The sequence below is a fragment of the Ruditapes philippinarum genome, unplaced genomic scaffold, assembly GCF_026571515.1.
Source record: "Ruditapes philippinarum isolate M1 unplaced genomic scaffold, ASM2657151v2 ctg128_1_1_1_1, whole genome shotgun sequence".
Taxonomy (NCBI): Eukaryota; Metazoa; Mollusca; class Bivalvia; order Venerida; family Veneridae; genus Ruditapes; species Ruditapes philippinarum.
In genome coordinates this window covers 1,215,467-1,237,617 of record NW_026861563.1, presented here as the reverse complement: position 1 = coordinate 1,237,617, position 22,151 = coordinate 1,215,467, and the positions used below count along the sequence as shown (strand labels likewise).

General features: G+C 31.1%; 1 protein-coding gene across 1 annotated transcript; it reads right to left on the bottom strand.

The window, feature by feature from the left end:
- Positions 1-7,172: 7,172 nt before the first annotated feature.
- Positions 7,173-18,719, bottom strand: LOC132716174 (guanylate cyclase soluble subunit beta-2-like). Its single transcript, XM_060699382.1, has 8 exons — positions 18,321-18,719; positions 15,733-16,201; positions 14,609-14,892; positions 13,745-14,162; positions 9,552-9,713; positions 9,086-9,184; positions 8,782-8,873; positions 7,173-8,230 (listed from the first exon to the last, which is right to left on the bottom strand). Exons 1-8 carry the CDS (start codon positions 18,477-18,479, stop codon positions 8,135-8,137), a joined length of 1,779 nt encoding a protein of 592 aa, XP_060555365.1. The 5' UTR covers positions 18,480-18,719; the 3' UTR covers positions 7,173-8,134.
- Between the last annotated feature and the right edge of the window lie 3,432 nt (positions 18,720-22,151).

The window sequence follows — 22,151 nt, the reverse complement described above, 5'->3', positions numbered from 1 at the left end:
CAGTCAGGTTAAATAGACAGGGCTTACAGGATTTAATTTCATCATTTCGAATTTATTGCATTTAGCAAAAACAGATCTTAAATTTGCACATCATGTGCATTAGTGCATGTAAGTGTGCATTAAAATGGGCAAAGTAATTTTATTACATATAAAGAGCGTGAAATTTTGAAATTGAACAGTTAGTTTTGACCCAGTCGTCTTTAAGAAATCTTGCTGTGGGTTAATTTGTTTGAATATTACATGAGAAGAGAAATGTATATTTAATTATTTTATTGATAGAGTGTTTGCATGCTTGGAGTTTTAGCCTGTTATAGGACATTTTTCTTCATCGCCGTGCGCCCTGAAATCACCGAAAACAAATATCCATAACCGATAACTGGGCGAGTACGTATTAAAGGAACTTACTCAGGTTAAAAGTCTAAGAAATTAAATTTGAACTTCTTACATAGATCAACTGGGATATTAAACACAGAAAGATTTGCAGAAGATAATTAAGAAATAAACACAGAAATAAAATGAAATCGTATTTGAGTGCTATGGAGTGAAAAGCGTTGCAACGCTTTCCAATTTTGGTTCATTTTTCACACTTATAATAGTTTATTCTGCAAAGTCGGATTGAGCGAATGATCTGAAATTTTAAGCACAAGTTATTGATCTAGACCTGCATCAAATGGAACATTAATATCGAAAAATTATTTCCAGGCCCGTCTTGTCAAAAAAATACTCAGTGGAGTCCCTTTTAGAAATACAGAAGGAGTGCTAATAGCTGATAAATTGCACAACTACAGAAGGAAAGCAATAATAGTTCGAGTTTTTAAAACAATACATACACTTGAAATTTAACAAATGAATTTGTATCCGCAATCTCTAAATTATGCGCTCCACATATTGGTGTGGAAACATCAAATGCAATACCGGAAAACTACACATTATTTAAACGTAACGCAAACAAGTGGTCCAAATGAGCAGCTGCTCAAATGCAACTTCAGCGGATTTCAATTTCAGATGATATATATTCGTAAGCATGAAAAATGCATTATATTCATTTAATACCTATATTACTTTATGTAGTAACAAAAAAATCTACGGTATTTCAAGGCCATTATGGCAAGGTCTAGATTATAATGCAATTTTGGCCGCCTTGCTATTCGGTTTTATTTTAGCAAAATGGGCGAGTGTATGAGCGCACGAGCAAAATGACGTAATCAGCTCTCCGTAACGTTTAAGATGGCTGCTTACGTTGAATGGACTGTAGTCACTTGCACACAAAATATTTTACAGTTTTTAAAACTGACATAATTAATTGCAATCAGCAAAGCTTAACATTGAAGATTTATAAACTCAAGACAAAATATGACCCTCAGAAATTCCAAAACTGATTTCAGATTGACGGTAGATAAAAGATTGAATCGGTGGCATTTAGACCTAAACATCAGTCTCAGAAACCGTTCTTGATCATTGATGACACAAAAGTTCATAAAAAAACTGGCACTACATCTAAATGTTATTCTCACAGAAAAATGTAAAGAGTAACTGTATTTATCGATAAAAAATAGCAATATCAACATTTTCTCATATTTACTTTGTGTTCAATTTATTTCTCATATTTACCTCGGAGTCTATAATGTCCTTCGGGCCTGCGGCCCTCATGTCATTATGCACATCTTCGGGGCATTATCGCATAATGGCGAGCAGCAACCAAGTATAACCTCTAAATGTTAATGACTAATTACTTGTATTTTGGGCCGGATGCCTTACTTTGCAAATAAATTCATTGTCATTTCATTAATCTTATATAGTACAAGCCAGTAGCATAATGTGACCTTACAGAAGAGACCCTGGATTTCATATATAACTTTACAAATATAAAGACAACGTAAAGCGTTTTAAAAGATTAAATTTTCATACTAGTTTCAGATCTGTGGAATATGACAGAAGAAAACAGTGTGTGCCGCACTCATTAAAAAAAACAACGTGTTCCGTGCCATTTTATTTTAACATTACAAAAAAATGTCAAAACAGAAATGTTTTTGTTCGATGCATCGGTTAAAGTAAAACAGTGAAAAATAACAGAAATCGCTTGATTTTATTTTCGACTGTACCGTTTCTTTCAGTTCCAGCTATAAAAATAACTGTACTCGAATGTTCTAAGTACTCATTCAGGGATTTTATTTATTTGATATACCGTTTAGAGCTTGTACAATACCGAGTACTCTGCGCCTGACCTCGTAAAAATCGGTTGGGTAACAACAAAGATATTAATGAAACATATCTGAATCGGGCAAAAAATGCGCACGTTCCGTATCCTAAAGGTAATGTGATATCGCCACATTGACACTGTTCCGCATATTAAATTCAACTGCTCCTCTTTTATTATGTAAATAAGTATATAATGTAATCTGTATAGTAAATGGATATCGAGGGTAGACACTGCTTGTGAATTCATGCATAAAAATCATGTATAATTTATCAAATTAAAGTGTAATGCAATCCACATAGTATTGTAATGAAATACGTGCCTTACGAATTATGGACGTTACAATTTACATAACAACTTACTTTATACCTTTTACAAACATTTAACACGTGCATAATTCTACAAATCATTAACTGTTTTTACTTTTTAATTTATTAACAGAACAGAACAGAACAACACTTTATTAACTCTAGTTACATATAGCAACACAAGAGTGTACAATACATGGTATATCAATACATGATATAATAAGTGACATGGCAACTGAGCATCTGACAAAATAAAACCATTTTCACTGTATAGAATTTAACAATGTAGTTATAAATTTACATGTTTTCTTAAGTTGTATGACTGAATTACTTGTGAGTAGCTGCCTGAATTTTAAGATATTAGGTCTATTATAATAATACCTATTAATATATTTTTTACGTTCATCATCAAAAAAAGAACATTGTAACAGATAGTGAAATTCGTCTGCAACGTCATTAGAATCACAGACTAAACATTTACGTTCATGTATATCCTGACCAACCCATCGGCCTGTTTCAACAGGAAAACGATGGTTCCTTGTTCTAAATTTCAAAAGATTCAAGTATTCCTGTTTATTAAGTTTAAGAAGGTAATTTTCAAGTTTTATAGAGTCTTTAAATATAGAAAAAGTTCGTCCTTTATTAGAATTGTTAAGAGATGAGTGCCAAGTTTGCAGGTTTTGATCTAATAAAACTTGTTTTACAGTATTTTTAATGGTTTGGTTATTTATGTCTCCTTGCCTGAGCCATAAATCAATTCTGCCTACTTCGTTCAGAATTTCTTTTATCTTAAGTATTTTTAACTATTCTAAAACCTTTACCATTTATATTATTGTCCATCATTTTTTTCCATAAGCCAACCCTCTAAACAGAGTCAAACGCTTTAGAGAAATCTATAAACAGACAGAATATTTTCTTTTTAGATTTTCGTAAAATCTCTATAACTGAATTTAAAGTGAATATATGATCTATAGTGTAATAATGTTTAAAAAAGCCTGCTTGATTTTCTTTAAGTATTGAGTGCTCCTCAATCTGTTGTTTAATACTGAAGTAAATAATTTGCTTACACAATTATCAATTATCAAATAGTGTTACCTTTTCGGCCATTTTACAGTTATTGAAAGGTATACATAAGGAGGACTTTTTGAAGCATTAAAAATTGTATTAAACCTTTGAATTTATGTATTTTTGTAGAGGAGATTATTTCGAAGGATTGAAACAGAAAACCATAAAATATTTGCCCTTTTGTTAAATTTATTGGCCATATTGCATTTTATATCGACCAACTGTGTTACCTCTATAAAAAGACATAAAATTACATGTATGTTAGACTTTAAACTTTCAGTCCTTAATAATGTAAAACATCCAAAGTCATTTATTTCGAATATCTCATTATTTTATATTTCTGTGCAATGATTTGCATAAAAAATAACGTCTAATTCAGAAAATCACCGACAATGATACAATTTTCAGGTCTTTGCCGTTCCATGAAACAATTGAAACAAGTCATACTTCGATAATGCTAGTCACTGGACAAGTTCCGTGCAAAAATGTCGGGCTAAAATAACTGACAAACAATAAATAGTTTATCTCATACCAATGCAGCTTTTCTACCTCGATTTCTCACGTAATTTTCGGTGACTAACTGTTTAGTTGGCCTTTGGAAGAAACAGTTCAGACACGTTACTAACCTTGTCTTAAAGTTATGCTTTTCAAGTCATTTTTAAAATATTTTAGAGTTTTACGACCTCGGGAAAATTTTTCCATATAACAAAGCTGCCAATTTTATTGACTCTGTTTATTTCAATTTTGCTACTTGTCATTGATATATGAAAAAATTTTCTTACAAATATAAAACATAATTTTGTTGACAATATTTATAGTTTTGATTGCCAAATTCTTTATATTATTGTGTATACGGAGACATTTTGGGTAAAAAGAAAATCAACTTACTGTATGGTATAAATTGATTATTATATTTACAAAATTTATAATGTCCTAATATAAATACTAGTATTACAATCCATTTATACAATTTAAAATATCATTTCATATTGATAGAAATATTTATTTAGTTTCAGACTCGCTTCGAGTGCAGTTTTACATAATTACTAGTATTTCTAATTCTAAAAGATTTTGTCTGAATAATTAAGACCCAATTATCTGTTATTAAAATCTAGCTTACTTCTTAGGTGTACTTTTCCTTTGTTCTGTTCCTGTAAGGTCATCGGGGACTTATTTGTAATTTGTCGATGCTGTAAAAAGTCATATAATCTTCATCACCACGTAAAAGTTTGCTATCAATTCCAAAAGATGCTTAATTACTGCAATAACATGCATTACGGGATATTACCAGGGGAGTTAATTTTGTCATTAGAACTATGTAAGACATAAAAGATTTTTTTACCCTTTAAAAAATTAATGCCTTTGTCTAGTCTTAAGATCTATTCAGTGAAGGAATGGAAATTAAGCCTGTTTGAGCACAACCTTTACACACTAAAGGACATATTGGTGTTATATTTTTCTGGTCCTTCGAGATCTTTTACTCAGCACATTTAGTGTTAAAGATTGAATGCGAGAGATACAACATGTTCGTATATACTCGTGCGTCTACTCTCATGGAAAATTCCAAACAAACCGAGACTGCCATCAAATCAACGTATATTTTTGTTGTTTTATTGCTGCCAAGAAATATATATATATGGCAGCTATAAAATGTTGCTCCGTACCTCACTTGAGTCTCGTGTGTTCTTATATTTTTCTTGTCATTCAGACTACAGCATATGTTATAGAAAGAGCATCGAAACACGAGGCTATCTGATTTGTACGAGGGGGTGTAGCCCCGAGTATTAATCAGATTGCCAAGTGTGTTGATGTTCTTTCTCTTTTGTATCATAGTTAAAAACAAAAACATGTTTCCTGTTGTCACAATATGAAACCCCGGAAAAAATAATCAATGAACGAGCATCTGAATATGATATTTCTGTCGCTTGCCCTTTCTCTGCCGTCAAAATAAGTAAACCCCAGCAAAAATGAGCCATTCAATGGACATGCTCTGGAGTGCGGGTAACTAATATCTGCACTCCAGTTAACGCACTGTGCATGTCTATGTAAACGATTTAGAAAACGTTAATATCTTTTTCAAAAACGTATAAATAAATAGCTTACAGTATAAAGTAAAAAACATTAAACGATTTCCTTTAACACAGTCGTGCACCATACGATTTATAGGTATTTGCTGTGTCAAAATTGTATCTACATAACCAAAGCTACTACTGACTATCAGTATCTTATATGTCCATATTTCGATTTAAACTAAGTTACTGCCCTTTTTTGAAAACAGCTATTTTTATTTCAGTTTTATGCACCCTTACAATATTTGTAAATAAACGTATCTTAAAATTCTGAAAGAACATTCAACTGCTTTGTTAACCTTTTACTGCATCTGCCATTTAAGCTGTGCCTTCTGCAAACATGTATAAAGGTATTTAAGCTTTGTCAGTATGTAAATAAAGTTCCTTATTGTCATTATCTAGATTATCTATAAAAACTTTAAATGATTTAATTCATTTTCCTTTCACATATTCTGTACTGTCAACGAACAGGCACAGTAAGACACAGCCTGCAAACATATTCGATTTTGCCGTGCAACATTTTCAATTTGCCGTGCAACAATTTCAATTTTGCCGTTTTTGACGCTCTTTTAATGTTTCCATTTTTGACCATTTTACTAAGCTCCCATTTTTACCATACATGCCGTGAAAGGCTTTAAATAAGTAGCCCTTTCATCAGCTTCCCTTTAATATGTCCAACAATGCTGTCTGTTTATAGTGTCTAAACATTTGTTTTAAATCTACAAATTCAGCGTACAATTTCTAAGAATAGGTCAATAATTGATTAAACAGCCGGCTTTAAACCATGTCTGAATGGCAGAAATGTTATGATACATTTTGGCCAAACAGTCAATCTTTTCATAAATTTTACTCACAACATGTTACAAAGATATGTCCGTAAGTTTTCTACATTACTTACATTACCATTTTATTTACTGTAACCTTAATACATTTGCACCGTATATCAGGATATTTAACTGAATATTTTTTTCTATGTAGTAAGCCTACCAAAATCTGGAGATAGAAAATACCTCGACATCAATGATAAAAGAAAGCCGGTTTTATTGAGTTTGTAAATGAGAGATAGTGTTATGTTTAATATTTTTCAAGCTCATTAGCACTGGCTTAATCGACCAGAAAAATAAGTAATACTGTCAATTTCGTATGCAAAGATTTCTGGTACATTATTATCTGGACCAGGAGACTTACCTCGCATCAGATGTTTAATAGCTAAGCTAAACATTACAGAACAAAACATATGAGCCGTGTCATGACAAAACCAACATAGTGGGTTTGCGACCAGCATGGATTCAGACCAGCCTGCGCATCCGCGCTGTCTGATCAGGATCCATGCTGTTCGCTATCAGTTTCTCTACTTGTAATAAGGTTGGTAAGGGAACAGCATGGATCCTTATCAGACTGCGCGGATGCGCAGACTGGTCTGGATCCATGCTGGTCGCAAACCCCTTATGTTGGTTTTGTCGTGACACGTCTCAATTATGGTTCGTCTATCGAGATAATTAGATTCAATATTGTTATCATTTGTAACATTCTGATTAATTGTACTCGTATTAATAGTTGTTTTACTGTTGGGTTTGTTGGCAGTGGTCCGCATGAAATAAGCGCCGATTTCTAATTACGTATCTGTTGACATACATTCACTTAATTTATATTGTTACTTATATCATCTATATCTTCATTCTATGGGGTGTGTCATTATTGCACTTTTCAATTTCTTGCTGGAATATGAATTCAGTCGTATAGTTTAAATCATATTTGATTTCAAGACATTTACATTTCGCTATTTTTCAACAATGTCTAAGGCAGTCCAATATCTACTAATAAGGACAGATGGGAATTAAAAAATAGTATTATATCGTATCTGGTAGATTGAATGTAATATTATAAACAACACCAATAGAAGAAGAACACAGAAATTACTTTAGAACTTGTCAGTCGCTGCTAGAAATGACTGGAGGGATAAATTGATTTTTAAAAATTGTACATCCCACCCCTTAATTTTTCGTCAATGTAATTTACATATGAATATATGTCAATTGAAAATAGATGTTGTAAAAATCAGTCACATACGTTTCTTCTATAATGTTTCTATGTAACGATATCAAACGGGTTCTAAAGTTTAAAATACAATACACATTTTATATCAATATTATTCATTTACACAGAATCATTAAAAGATATAGAAATCTATGAAAAAGATAAATTAATGTTTAATTCCACCCGTTACAGAACGTGTATTCCTGCCCATTGGAGCAGCATGTTTTCAATGAACATGCAATTTTTTTATTATTTCTGCTAGCTTTTTAACTAGTGATTGGAACATTGTGTATATATGAAACATTTTACACCCGTTACTTTATTTGTAAACGAGTGCCTCGTGAACATGACTGTACACAACTTAAATGACGCACTATATATAATGTTTCTACTTGTTTTAAATTTTCTTTAAAATTGCACATATTCTTATTTGTCACAAGTTGACACCGTCTATAATGTCAGACATCTGTGTTGTTTACATCCAAGTCAATCTGCATCAGGGTATTATTCAAGTTTCCAAACAGCCAATACGTCTTTTTCTGGATTGAACCATTCTAAAATTAACAATTTAAAAATCAAATGAAGATTCAGGAAAAATAAGACATAAACTCTTTCGTCAGGTCATCTATTTTAACAAAGAGCAACGTAGCAGTTAACATACCTGGTTATAAAATGAACAAATAACTCTGGCATGCAAATATATTTATTGACAAAGAATGCCAACGTCGATTACTTTAGAGAGGCAACAAGGTTCAGCCTTAAGAATATTTTGAGATCAACCGTTGCTTATAATGGAATGACACGAAAGTGTCACATTGAAAATTCCATTATTACTGCCGTATGTACACATCCATTTGCAAATGTCTCTAAATTCTCAAGCATGTGCTGAAATACTCATTTCTGCTTAAACCGGCGCTATGTGGTCGTTGAAGACACATTGCATTTAGTGATGCCGTCCAAGAACAGGTTTAATCAAACTGAATCAGCAATAATACTTTCAATTTTGCCGATTTGACATTTGAAGGCTTTCATTTTATATATTTTATTGTTTATGACGTTTTTGTTTAATATTTGTGCAAGCAGTAGTATATTCTTTATATATTACCTTTTTAGGAAGATCATCTCTTTCCTTTATTATGTAAGTTTTCCTGTCTGACAGTTGCGAATATGAACTTTCCGTCATTTGTATGTGTAAAGCTGTAATAAGATTAGAGTTTCTATCATTGCTGTATGAACACATTTGATGAACATCCTTCGTTACTTCGAAGAAGATATATGCATATATTCATACATATTTTCAATAATGAATAATGCTATAGCTAAACTCATTTCTTAGATAAAAGATCTATCCTGACTGATATTTTTTTTTTATTTTTTTTTTTACATATATATTTATAATATTTACTCACGTAAGCACGTGTCTAGCATCAGCTGAGCGCCGACAACAGTATCTCCAAAGAGACAATATCGCGGCAACTTCCCCTCTATGACACCGGCAATTACTTGTCCTATAAAAGTACATTTAATGGAACATTTATAGCAACAAAATAAAATAAATTATACAATCCTGCCATAATAAATCCATTCAACCAGTTTTCTGCAAATTTTAGTATTTATTCACAAATTTTAAACGCTTTAAGCAAAATTGTAGAATGTCGTCGAATTTCTGCTTCGTTTTCCTTTTCGTGATAAATATGATATTGATTTAACAATATGTAGACATTTGTTAAGATTTTAAACTTTTATCATAGTTTGTTCTTTTATTTTATAAAATATTGTGATGAAATTTTCAAACATATTTAGTTTTTAACATTTTAATTGTTGACTCCTTTAGATGACGATTAATAAAATGTTTCCATGTTGTTTTACACATACCTGTATTTATACCAATTTTGAGCTTAACTTTTTCGCCGAAGGCTTGTTTAACTTGAATTTGTTGGACTCGATCAAGGAGATCTATAGCAAGGTTGGCAATTTCCTCAGTGTGTCTCTTTGTATGCTTCTGATGAAGACCAGATGCAACCATCAAAACATTCCCTTTTTGCAAACAAAATCATAATATATATATATTTATCGAAGTTAAAAATGGTTGCAAAATCGAAAAAGCAAAATAGAGATAAGGAGAATTACCCTGATTTGAAACACAACACTTGAACATAGTTTGTAACTCTTCTTCGAAAAATCATAAAGCAATGATAACAAGAATAAATGTTCCTTCTTTTTCTATATCATAGAATTGTGAAAATAAGACAAGGTTGTAAAAAACACATCAACGAATATTACAAGTAACCATTCAAACATATTGTCACGTATATTTTACACCTTCATGAAAGCGTCCGTGATCTATATCTTGTAGATATACATAATTACTACCCACGAAATGCTTGTCTTGATCGCTATATGAATAATTTTATCACGATCTTGTTAAAAAAAAGATGAACATGTTCGATTCATTAGAACTCATTATTTACGATAAAATGAAATCAAGATATTCTTAGCTAACAGATATGTGACGAATTCGATGCTTCAGTCTCTGTTTTACATACACATGGAAAGAATAGATTATTTTTTAAGTTTTTTTGTTTTCGAGAAAATAAAGGCTGATGTCGTGATGTGGTTTAATATCTATTACAGCGTACTTTAACGAAATAGCACCGAGTTATGACATTGATATGTGCCAAGCTATGTGAACCTGTGTTTAAAACAATGGAACAAAAGCCAAAGCAAAACCAATTCCTTTTTTTTTCAAACAAGTGAAACACTTGATGCACTTACACAGTGATTCTCTTGATAAAAGCTACAACGTCTTTCAATTAAACTGATTATAAAATTTTATCTATCCATTAACATTTGACTGGAGCTGCATTGATAACACCTTAATTGTTGATACTTTAAAGACAAATTTTCTATGCTTTGTGTTAATCTTTGGGGATGTGAAATTATGTTGACATCAATATGGTAAATGGACAGATCAGAGAATGATATTAATTCAGGTATACAGGTAAATATGTGCTTCTTTCAGGCTAAATAAATCTCATGGGATATAACGGAGTCTTTTAATATATACATGAACAATGTCAATGCCTTTAATACGTATTTGTTTTGAAAAGTTACATGTAAAGTACAATATGTAATAGGAAAAGAATATTGCCAAGCAGTCATGAAAGATTTGGATGATTTTCTTCTATGTATATATTAGAATACTGTCACGTTATAAATCACATGAAATAACGTGACATTCAAGAGAAAGCTCTACATGAAATGTCTGACGGAACTAGATTCTAGATGGTTTTCAGTATCACAATTTACCATAAACTTTAAGTTATTGATCTTATTTCGTGCAAAGATTGTCAAATCATTCAAAGAAGACAAGACCTTTAATCAATTTAGATTTGTTTGTTACCATTTTTTTTATATTAATATGACATAGATTATTTATATGTCTTTATATAATTAAAAGTAATATATAACCATATATTGTACATGTAATTGTAATGCAATAATGAAGATTACACGGAAATTTCCTCATTAATATTGTTTTCTTAATTGTAAAAAAAGAATAGAAACAAAACGCACATAACCGGTTATACACGCAATAGAGTACACATTAAAGGATATTGTTCCAAGAAAATAACCATATTTTCATAATATGACTTAAATGAAAGACAAAGGATGGTCGGAAAAATACTTCGCTTTTTTGCTTATTTCTTCGTAACAAATAACTACAAAAACATGCAACGTTTTTGTTGTTTTCTTCCCTCCACATGCATTAAACATTTTGCCATCATACTGTTAATCACTTTATATTCGCGTGATCTTTATTTCGCGAAAACCCCATCCTCAGATTATTTCGCGTATTCATGAAATTGCGATGGCAGGGTCAGAAATTTATATCCACGAATGTTTGAATTTTATTTCCGCAAAATAACAGGGTAGGTTTACGTTAATTTCCATACTGTGACGCACATATTCACGGTAAATGTTGAAGGGTTTTTATTGTCATGAAAATTCAAACTGCCGAGATATCAATTGCTTGTTGTTATTGCAAAGCTTGAATAGAAGTAACAACCACCAATTTTCCCTGCATGTGGCATTTTCCTGTAGAATGTCATTTTTTAAAAAACTAGGAATATTTTTAATATTTCATAAACCGACAATTTCTGAAATTCGGAGTCGGCCAAACGCTGAAATACCTTATCTTATTTGATAAGCACTAAATAAAGCCGCACATGTATGATAATCTGGATATCTTAGTGTCTAAATGGTAATATGATTAGAAGTAGTTATGAACATGTTTTATAAATACAGTACTATTAACAAAACAATTGCAACAAATTAAGAAATGTTTAAGATAAATTTTCAAAATACGCATTCCAGTCCTAAAGAGATTTTTTTAGCTATCAAAAAATAATAATAACAACAAAAGAACAAGCACTTCTTATGAATTGAACATTATTTTAAAAGTGTAAATGCGTATTAATATTTCGCTAAAGCCATGTCGCGTTGAGGCGGTTTTATTTTTTTACTATTATTATTATTGTCAACAGCCAATGTAAATAAAGAGAATAGTGAATTTACTGCATTATGCACCAGTGTGTCGGGTAAAAACAATTAAGTTTTTTAAGTATGATAGGTGAATGAAATAGAACTATATCTCCGTTGTTAAGAAGTCGTGAAATAATGGGATAGTTATTATTCAAGACAGGACATTCTAGTTTTCTTCTTTCTCAGTATTACTTGTTTCTACGGGTTGTCTTCTTTTAGCGATGGGGGTGGTACTCATTCCAAAAAGTACAAGTGTTGAAGACTGACTGCAACTTAATCCTGTAGGAGAAAAGTATGATTCACATTTCTAGGTATCTCATGGATAGTTCCAATAAACTGATCCTGCGTTTTCACCAGTTCATTTTTCGCCCTCATTCCTTTTAGAAAATCTCCTCCATCCTCACCAATTTCAAGATTTTCGAATTACCACCAAGAATCTTTAATCTTTTGTTTTCAATACACTAAAAAACCTTCTGTAAGTGATGTTGAAAACCAATCAGCAGGAAAATTAATTAAAATATTCAAAAATGCTACGACTTTTTTTAAATGAATGGTACTGCTGAAATAAAAACGTTCCAATTTATAAGTTACCGTCATTTCTCCCTTACAAAATATCTTCCTAATCATTAAAAAAACTTGTTTTTAAAATCAAAGGAAAAACTAGGCTACATCAAATGACGTCTCACATGACAAACACGTAAGCAATGAAATAAAATGTCACATTAGTTTCTATTCTGTGTTATTTAGTCGTATACATCATGCAACAATCTAGACTGTACTAGCCAAGTGAAGACGAGGTTTTATGCGATTTAGAGAAGATGAATGTTTTAATTAGTTATGTAAATATAAATGTTTCTTTAGCATGACTTATTGAATAATTTAAAGTTTCTATATCAAATATTTCCTTGCCTTTATTGAACTTACATGCCATAAAGAATTTGGACAAAACAAAATGAAATTAAGAATACCTAAGATAGCTAAAACTGCATATAAAATTTAATTTTAATATTTCTGTATATACCATATTTCCAATCTGATACAGTATCTGGATTATGAATATCTATATCGTAAATAATTACTTCTATTGTATAAATTGTAATGAAATGGTCTTTATTTCAAATTTTCAAGTTACTGTTACGTATGTAATTCGACGAACTGTTGATAATTGAAAGTACGACCACCTAACATTTCATGTTAATATAATTATTTAACTTTTATTTCTTTTCAAAATTTAGTTTACATTCGTTTCTTATTAACTTTTTTATATTAGTAATGCCGCAGTTGAATGCCTACGATGATAACTTAGTCGACAACTAGTTAATTTAACTATTTGTGCGCGTGTCTTTGGGACGATGGGTTACAAAGCTGAAAATAAACTTGGGAAACGAACATGTTTCAATGCAAGTATAAAATTACCATTAAACACGTTTTGTTTTATTTACAATATGAAAATATTTTCCCTAAAAAGCATTTTCATACTAACCTAGATTTTTTAAACTTTAGAGATATATATTTTAGTTTACCTGTTGATCCGAGCTTACTGACGTTGTGTTTCTCAATGCGCTTTTCGAAGACGTCGAATACGTCATTCACCAATTCCAACAACTCGTTAGGTGTGCTGCGGTGGATAAATGTATTAAAGTTGCAGATTTCACCAATCATTACAGTGACAGACTCGAAACTTTCCGGTTCAACAATACTCTTCTGCATTCGCTTTGCGATCTTTGCCGGCACTAGTTGGGATAATAATGTCTCTGTTCGCTTCTGTTCTTTCTCAAGGTGCAATGTCTTTTCTTGTAAGCATTCCTTTACATTATCTATGCTTTTGGAAATTTTGTATATGATTAAGGATACCAGGACCGCAACAATAAAAGTAACCACAAGAACTGTAACGTCAATGGTTACATCCACCCTGTGAGTAAATATCTTCTCATTTGTTCGCTACAATGAAGGGAAAATATAAAATATTATCAAAATGTTTAAAATTGCCGGTGAAAGCAGAGGATCAAAATAGTACAACCTGAATTTTAAAGTCTGTTGCTTTGGAAGATGATTATGATACACAATAGTACATTAGTAAGGTATGTAGTACGCTTTACGTTATAATCCCCTGATAACGCTTTGTTAAAAAAGTAGGGAGAAATATACTATAATAGTTCATTAGTACATTTGTTAAGTATGTACATATATCACACTTTACCCTGATAACGCTTTGTAACAACTTAGGACAATTATACTATAATAGTTCATTAGTACATTTATTTAACATATGTTACGTTTTACATTATAAATCCCTTTGATAAAGCTTAGCAAAAAAGTAAGGACAAAAAAAGAAAAAACAACTTGATTACTATCTACAAATGTTAATATGTAGTTTAACTAATTACCAAAGTAATATAATCGGCCAAATCTAGGATTGCATCATTAAGTTGATCAATATATAACGTCATATTGTCAACCCATAACATTCCTTCCTCATAAGAAAACGTGTCAGTATAATTCTCTATGATACGTTCCTGCATCTCGTGCATACGGTGCTCGAGCTCGACGTCAATATGATCCTCTCTACTCTTTGACGCCAAAGCAGAGTAACTCTCAAACATCTTGAAGAAAGTCTCGCCGAGGTCGTGGTTAGCCTTATACCATAGTAAAGATTCAATATCTAATCCACCTATATGAATTGATACAAAATTAAAACCTATGCAAATGTTATATATTTCTTTATAAATCTTATCTTTTCATTAAAAAAAGTCCTTATAATCATCCGCACACATATCAAAGGGATTGATAAACGACGTACCTGATTCAAAGAACTTCAAATTTCATAATTAAGTAAAGTAAGTTCTTATCTGCGAAACATACCTTTTGATATCAACCTCTAGATTACGACAAGTGATATTTTATATTTAAGACGCTTGGGGAAAATTGGTAGGATTTAAGTACTGAGACCTTTAACATTCTTATTAATTTAACTGTTTTAGTATCTTTGCTGAAAAAAATGATAAAGCACACATACACATACATTTGACTTATAAGCGGCGCCAGAAATTACCTTTTTAAGTTTGACCAGGTGTTTTATATTTCAAATTGATTCGAAATTTCATTGCGTGCGGTAAATTTATAATAATGCACGTTTGCAATGCCGCATTTCATTGGTTGCATTATCTACATACAAGGCTACTGTCAGTTTATAAAGTAAACAAAATCATTCTATGTTACAACTTTTTCGGGAATCAACCATATAATAATGGAAGCAATATAATTTTACTGTTGATAAATTTTATTAAAATATTTCATTAGATATAGATTTATACCCTTTAAGTATCTTTAGCCCGTGTTTGTATTTGGCTCATTTTTATTTCGGAAAAATTGTCAGGTTTTATTTAATCAAGTCAAAAGAAGTTCCAGATAAGATACTTTCATATAACCATATTGTATTGGAGAAACTACATGTATATTGATGGTTTCAAAAGAGATATTCCAGCTAACTAAATATAAGAACGGTAGTTACCATGTGTATAAAAGTAAGCCCCGATAGCCAGTTGTACACCGATGCATTCTTTCCCATTAATAAGCATATGAAACGCTACAAGTTCTGCCCATATATCACTTTCACTCTCTTCCTTTACAGCGTCTACCATCCACTTTATAAAAACACGTATATCGTCTGCAAACCATCGTACCACGTCTTTATATGTGACCTGATCGGTTTGATTCCTAATTCTGGCGAGACTGTCAATATAACTTTTTTTATCACGGAATTTGATTTTAGAAGAACTGGGTCTCCAGCGTGTAAGTTTTAAAAGGGCATCGTCTGTCAATCTGTATGCTTCTGACAATAACCCATCCAAGGCAGAATTACCCTGAACGCTCACGTAAAGTGACATTACGTCACGTTCATTTTGGAGTCTGTGTATGACGTCCCCAACTTTCAGAGAATAATGCACACTCTCTTTTGTGTTGTATCGTTCTGTTAATAACTAGAGAAAAGATAATTAAATTGTATGACCCTACACACAACAACATAGATTTATCATGAAGAAGATTTAATATTATTGCGTGCAAAACTATAACACACGTGGCGACAGTAGATCTAGATCTAGTTCGTAAGTTTTATCATTAAAGGAAATGAAATTGAAAAGGCTTATTCTCAGTAAGGAAGTCATTTCATACAGCATTTATCAGAGATCTAATTAAATGGATAGTTATATGGTGGCTACGTATAAAAGTGTACAAATAACTTTCTTAGCTGTTCAAGATCATTGCAAATTGCATTTGATAATCATTAAGTTTACATATGATATTTAACGTCGTTTCACATAATGTGCTTGAAACTATCCCCTCCATTATTTCAAGAATTTTTTTCTTCTGATTCTTATGTATCTCTAAGTAAGCTATGTACTTGTGTATTATGATGATCTGACGTTTAAACTTTATTGCATAATCAGCTTTCCAAAGAATGGAATCTCATGTAGATCTTAAAAACATAAATGCATCAGTCATGAGAAAATTTACAATTGATTTTAGACTATGTGATTGTTAACAGTAAGCATATAAGTTGTTTATGACACAAACACCTGATGAATATTATTTCCCCGTTTCATCCTTTAATGTTTAGAACAAGAAATTAACGTACGTTTGCAAATAATGCATGTTAGTCAGGGAATTGATTATTTATTTTGTGTTTTCTTTCATTGCATTTATCTTGCACCTAAATTAATTAGAAAAAACATAGCCGGATGTAAGTTGGTATCATCAGACAAATTTAAAGTTTCAAACTTGATGAAAAACCTCCGTTACACAGAGGACAAAATATTCTTACACTCTCCCCCGCCCCGTTCCTCTTGAACTTTTGACATTTAGCATTCAAATGAAGTTTATTGACTATAATGACTGTAGGAAGCTGTAGAAGGAAATATCTAATGGAGAATACATCAGGTAAGTTCATTAGATATAACAAGATGAGCTTCTATATTTATATACCAAACCCATGAGATGTGTATCTTGAAATCAATAGTTAATTTATTAAAACAAGTGTAAAAATAGTAGTTAAACGATCTTTTTGAAAGTTTGTAAAATGTACCCGTTACAACATGCAGAAATTAAAGGGTTCAAAGGACTTAAAATAAAACTAAAGATAAAACTTTGTCATTGGTGATTGTAGTCTGTATGACGATTTTTGTGTGTGTGTGTGGTTTTGTTGTTGTTGTTGTTTTTTCTTTCTTTTTCCGATGCTTACAATAAGAGCAATATTCACTCCAATTTATGGAGGTATTAATCTTGTTATTTACTTTGTATTACACTAAACCATAATATCATCTAGATTTTACAAATATGTAATAATTATTTACACCATTGTGAAATTAAGCAATATTTTTCATATCCAATATTCCAATAGAAATGAAATGGTTTGGTAAAGAAAACCGTTTTTATCACTTCTCCGAAAATCTTATCAAGAGACTAAATAATATGCCAGTCGTTACGCAAGCAAATACGCTTCACAATTTTTACATTTTGATATTAATTCATGCCGCCAAAAATGATTTACAACTAAAAATCCAAGCAGAAACTGAAAAAGATATTAATTTTAGTGTTTTATCTGTTTAATATCATAGCCAAACAATGCAATCTTTTTCCCCTATTGACCGTATATCTAACTCACAGACAAATTTTAGCCAATCCGAAAACATAAATAACTATTTAATATTTTATATACATATCTCTCATGCCAACTCGCATTTGTGTATTTTTCTTTCTTTACGAAAGATTACCTATAGGCTTGCCTTATGGCCAGACACCATTTATGTCATCCGCGTCGTTCATTTCAGATATAAGCGGACACCCGAGAAGAGCTGCCGACCTTGCACTCTACCATTTACCTTCCACATGCTATCAAAAATTTTATCACAGGCTGCCTATGCCATTATAGCTCGCATATCTTTACTTCCTTACTTTAAATAATTCAAAGTATCAAGCGAGATTCGAACTCGTTGCAGCCCAGATAGCTGTTTAATGAGTTAAATATTGTGTTATATCATTATGGTGTGGTTTGATTTTAATCATATCATTTATAAACAAAATCTGTATTTGTTTACTAACCTGTGAGCTTGAACTCAAATTGAAACTGTTCTGGAATACTAATATTACCCCTGGAACGATAGACAAGGCAATTATCCTCCACATATTTCCGTTCTGCATCATTGCTTTGGCACTTTTACTTCCCGATTTTACAACTCCTTCAATACCAACCGCAGACATTTGTTGATAGAAATACCTGTCATATAAAAACGATTATTTCTAGAAACTAACTCTTTCAAATGAAACAATTAAGCAAAGCAATACTTTAAATAACACGAAAATATGCAATTTTGAAATTTTAGATTATCTTCCACATTTGTATTCATCTATCTAAGATGTTTGACATCAGATCATGTTACTTTTGTAATATCACTAGCTAACTGTTACAACGCTCTTTTAATACAGGTCGTGATTGTGTCATGTCTCAGGTAGCATATGGAGAAATCCAATACAACATCTCCAGTACAGCCTTGTGTCGTCTGTTGGTTATGAAATTATGCACTTCTTTACAAAACAAATCAGACATTTTGTAAAGGAAATTGCAGAAAAAGGATACCTTAAAAGAAATGTTAAATAAAAGAACTTTGAAAAAAAGAAGAATTGTTAAGTGAAGCATTTTCGTGTTAAAACATTATTTTTTATTGAGAGTTCAAGGAAATGTTTTTGTAGAATAATATTTTAACACTTTGTTGTTCTTAAATGTCTTTAAAATAGAACAATTGTAGTTATTTTGATAAAGTGTTTTGGTTCATAAAATGCATGTTTGATTAAATGTCAATGATCTAAATATCTAAATCGTAAAATTAAATATTATCTCCATCGGTGTCTGGTTTAACCAGGGGGTTACTATTGTAGTTATTTAATGGAATCAAATATGTGCATGGGTATTTTATAACCAACATTGTATCGATTATACTATCTCTTGAAATAATAAATGATCTTATTAAGTTTGATGACAAAAAGAACACAACAACAACGTCGTTTTTTTCTGTTTTCCTTTCTTTTTTATGTGTATATATTATATAGAATCATTGTGGAGCTAAATGATCGTGAAACATTTCGTGTGTAAACCACAACAAGATTCTCATAATTTGATGAATCAAAATAAAGATGGGCTATGTAGATGAATATATGGACACAAATCGATTTGGAACACCAAAATTTGTATCTTGCTGCCATAGATTAAGTTAGCGAAGTTTGGCCGCTCGTAACAATTTGCAATACTACTTGTCTAGTTGCTCAAGAGGACTAATTTCTAATCGGACATTACTAAGATTTCACAGAAAATGCTATTAGGTGGATTCTACTTAATGATCAAGGCAATAGTTTTCTTGGAAGGTAATTCAAAATATTTTAACGGAATGACATTGAAACATTGACAAGAAAAGTCATAGAAGACCTAAGAAAAGCTAACACATTGGAATAAAACGATGTATTCAAGCAAGTAAGATAAGCACGTATGATTCCACATGAATACAAAACAATATAGATATACATGCAAGCCCATCCAGACCTTGGGGTGTGTAGGAATATTTTGTCCTCTGTGTAGGGGAGGTTTTAAAAACAGAATCCCTTAAGAACGCCCAAAAATACAAAAATGAAACTGTTGCAGGCTTGGTATTGTTCACTTGGTATTGTTCACGTCCCTAGCACTGGCTTAAGCAGAATTAACATTAATATTAAAATATTCACACTCATATAACTATACAGATCAGAGTAAAAAATAAACAATTACATGCTCACACAAAACATGTATCAAATTCTATAAAAAAATCAATTAACTTAAATTTATCAGATTAGTTGGCACAATTCAATTAAGTTCAGTTAAGATATGAAGTGTTTTCGATCATAGGAATACATCACAACATTTGCTGAATGCTTCTTAATGGTAAAATATTGGTCTATTATAGTAATATGTAAATCCTTTCAGAGTATATTAAAGTTCAAACGATTAATAACAGTAGTATCTTTATTTACATCTCATCATTGCATATACATGATAAAACGTACATTTAAAAACACATTTTAAAAACGAAAGAAATAAACGCAATGCTATACGATATGGAATTTGTGTTCAAATGTTTGTTATATAATCAGATTCTATAACAATTTCTATACATGTATTAATGTCATCATTGTATTGAATCTCGGTTACTTCAAATGACAATCTTCAGTGTTCTAGATATTATGTCAAAGGAAATAACTAACACTGTTAAGGGAGATTATACAGGAACAGGGAAGCACTAGGATTACTAAACATGAATGTCAGTCAAAACACTTGACTCATATTCCCATTTGGTAATTCATTTTGTGTGTGTTTGTATGTTTATTTGTGTGTAATATGATTACGATTTGTGACTCGATTTTGCGAAATGTTAAGACAAATTTAGTCCTCTGCAACTTTATTTGAGATTTTTATGCAAACATTCTTGTATTTAAATGATGAAATGCATTGTTTCTGTATCAAAGGGTAGACTTTCTTAACATTATGGACTTGGTTTAGAATTTGCATAAAAATTCAAAATCAATTTATTAATTCATGTAACTATTTAAGCGGTTGCGCTTAACTTACCTCTATCATTTTTAAGGTTTTTTTTATTTGTTTGGTCGTCAGGCCAAACAAATAATGGTAGCGAAATTTCAGAGCCTAATGCTGTTAATTGCAAATGCCTAAAGTAGTCCACTTTTTTAAAAGGTTACTTCCCTTTATATGTACACTAACGCCGAAAAATTCAGGGGAGATCAATGCGTAAAGATTGTCAAATGACAGGGGCATTAATTTTCAAGCAAAGTAGTTCCCGAATGGTCGAAGATTTCTAATACTGTTTCATTCTTTATAGATATACATGCTTACAGTAAGCTTCACGATTATTTACATCTGTGTTAAACAACAGGTTTAGCGTCGAAATAATAAGAGTTACAAACCCTAATTTAGAATAATATGGTTTTCTTCAAGCCGTTAACGTATAACTTCACCGTGACCGAGGGGTTTGCACGCTCGCTTATGAATCGAGAGGTCTGAAGTTCGAATCCCAGTTGAGCAACTCATTTTTTTTTCATTTTTTAAGTCAAATAAACATTGAATTGACTATCAGTGTTGCAATTAGTCTAATAGCCAATTTACTACAGTTAAAACACTGGAAAGCATTGGTGGCACTATACAAAAACAAATTGGTTTATAATCTCACAACCTTCACCTTTCTGACATTCTGAGACCCAAACAAATTCAGCGCTTTCTGTGCTTTGATTTAATAGTTTACTCATGAAGAGTGGTTAAAATTTTATAATCATACGTGTACTAATGGGAAATTTAATTGTCAGGATGACACCACCCTTTGAATTCAAGGGTTTATTGAAATTTACCAAAGTTTTATCAAAATACATTTCATTTACACGTAACTAAAAGTTACTATAAGCTAAAAAAAATAACAATACGTACAATAATAGAAACTATTCTCAATATCATTATCAGAATAAACTAGTTGAACTAGTTAAAAAATAGTGAAAATTGCATTGATCAACTTAAAGTATGAAATATAACGTTAATGATTCTGTGCTATCAAACTAATATATCTAAATAGTAGCAAGCTGTTTTTTAATTACACTCATAAGAAAGCAATTAATGTAAAAGATGGTTGCCACTTGCAACAAAGAAAATATATAAAATCTTAATCACTTCTGTAAAAAGAAATTAGCAAAATTACTTACAAATTGAATTATGATAAATATGAATTTTCCATAAAACAACACATGTTTAATATCATATAGATTAAATCTAAATGAAAGTTTAAATTCTTATTTTTTCAAAAATATTCATTTATGATTATGGGTGTTTTTTGTGTTATGTATGAT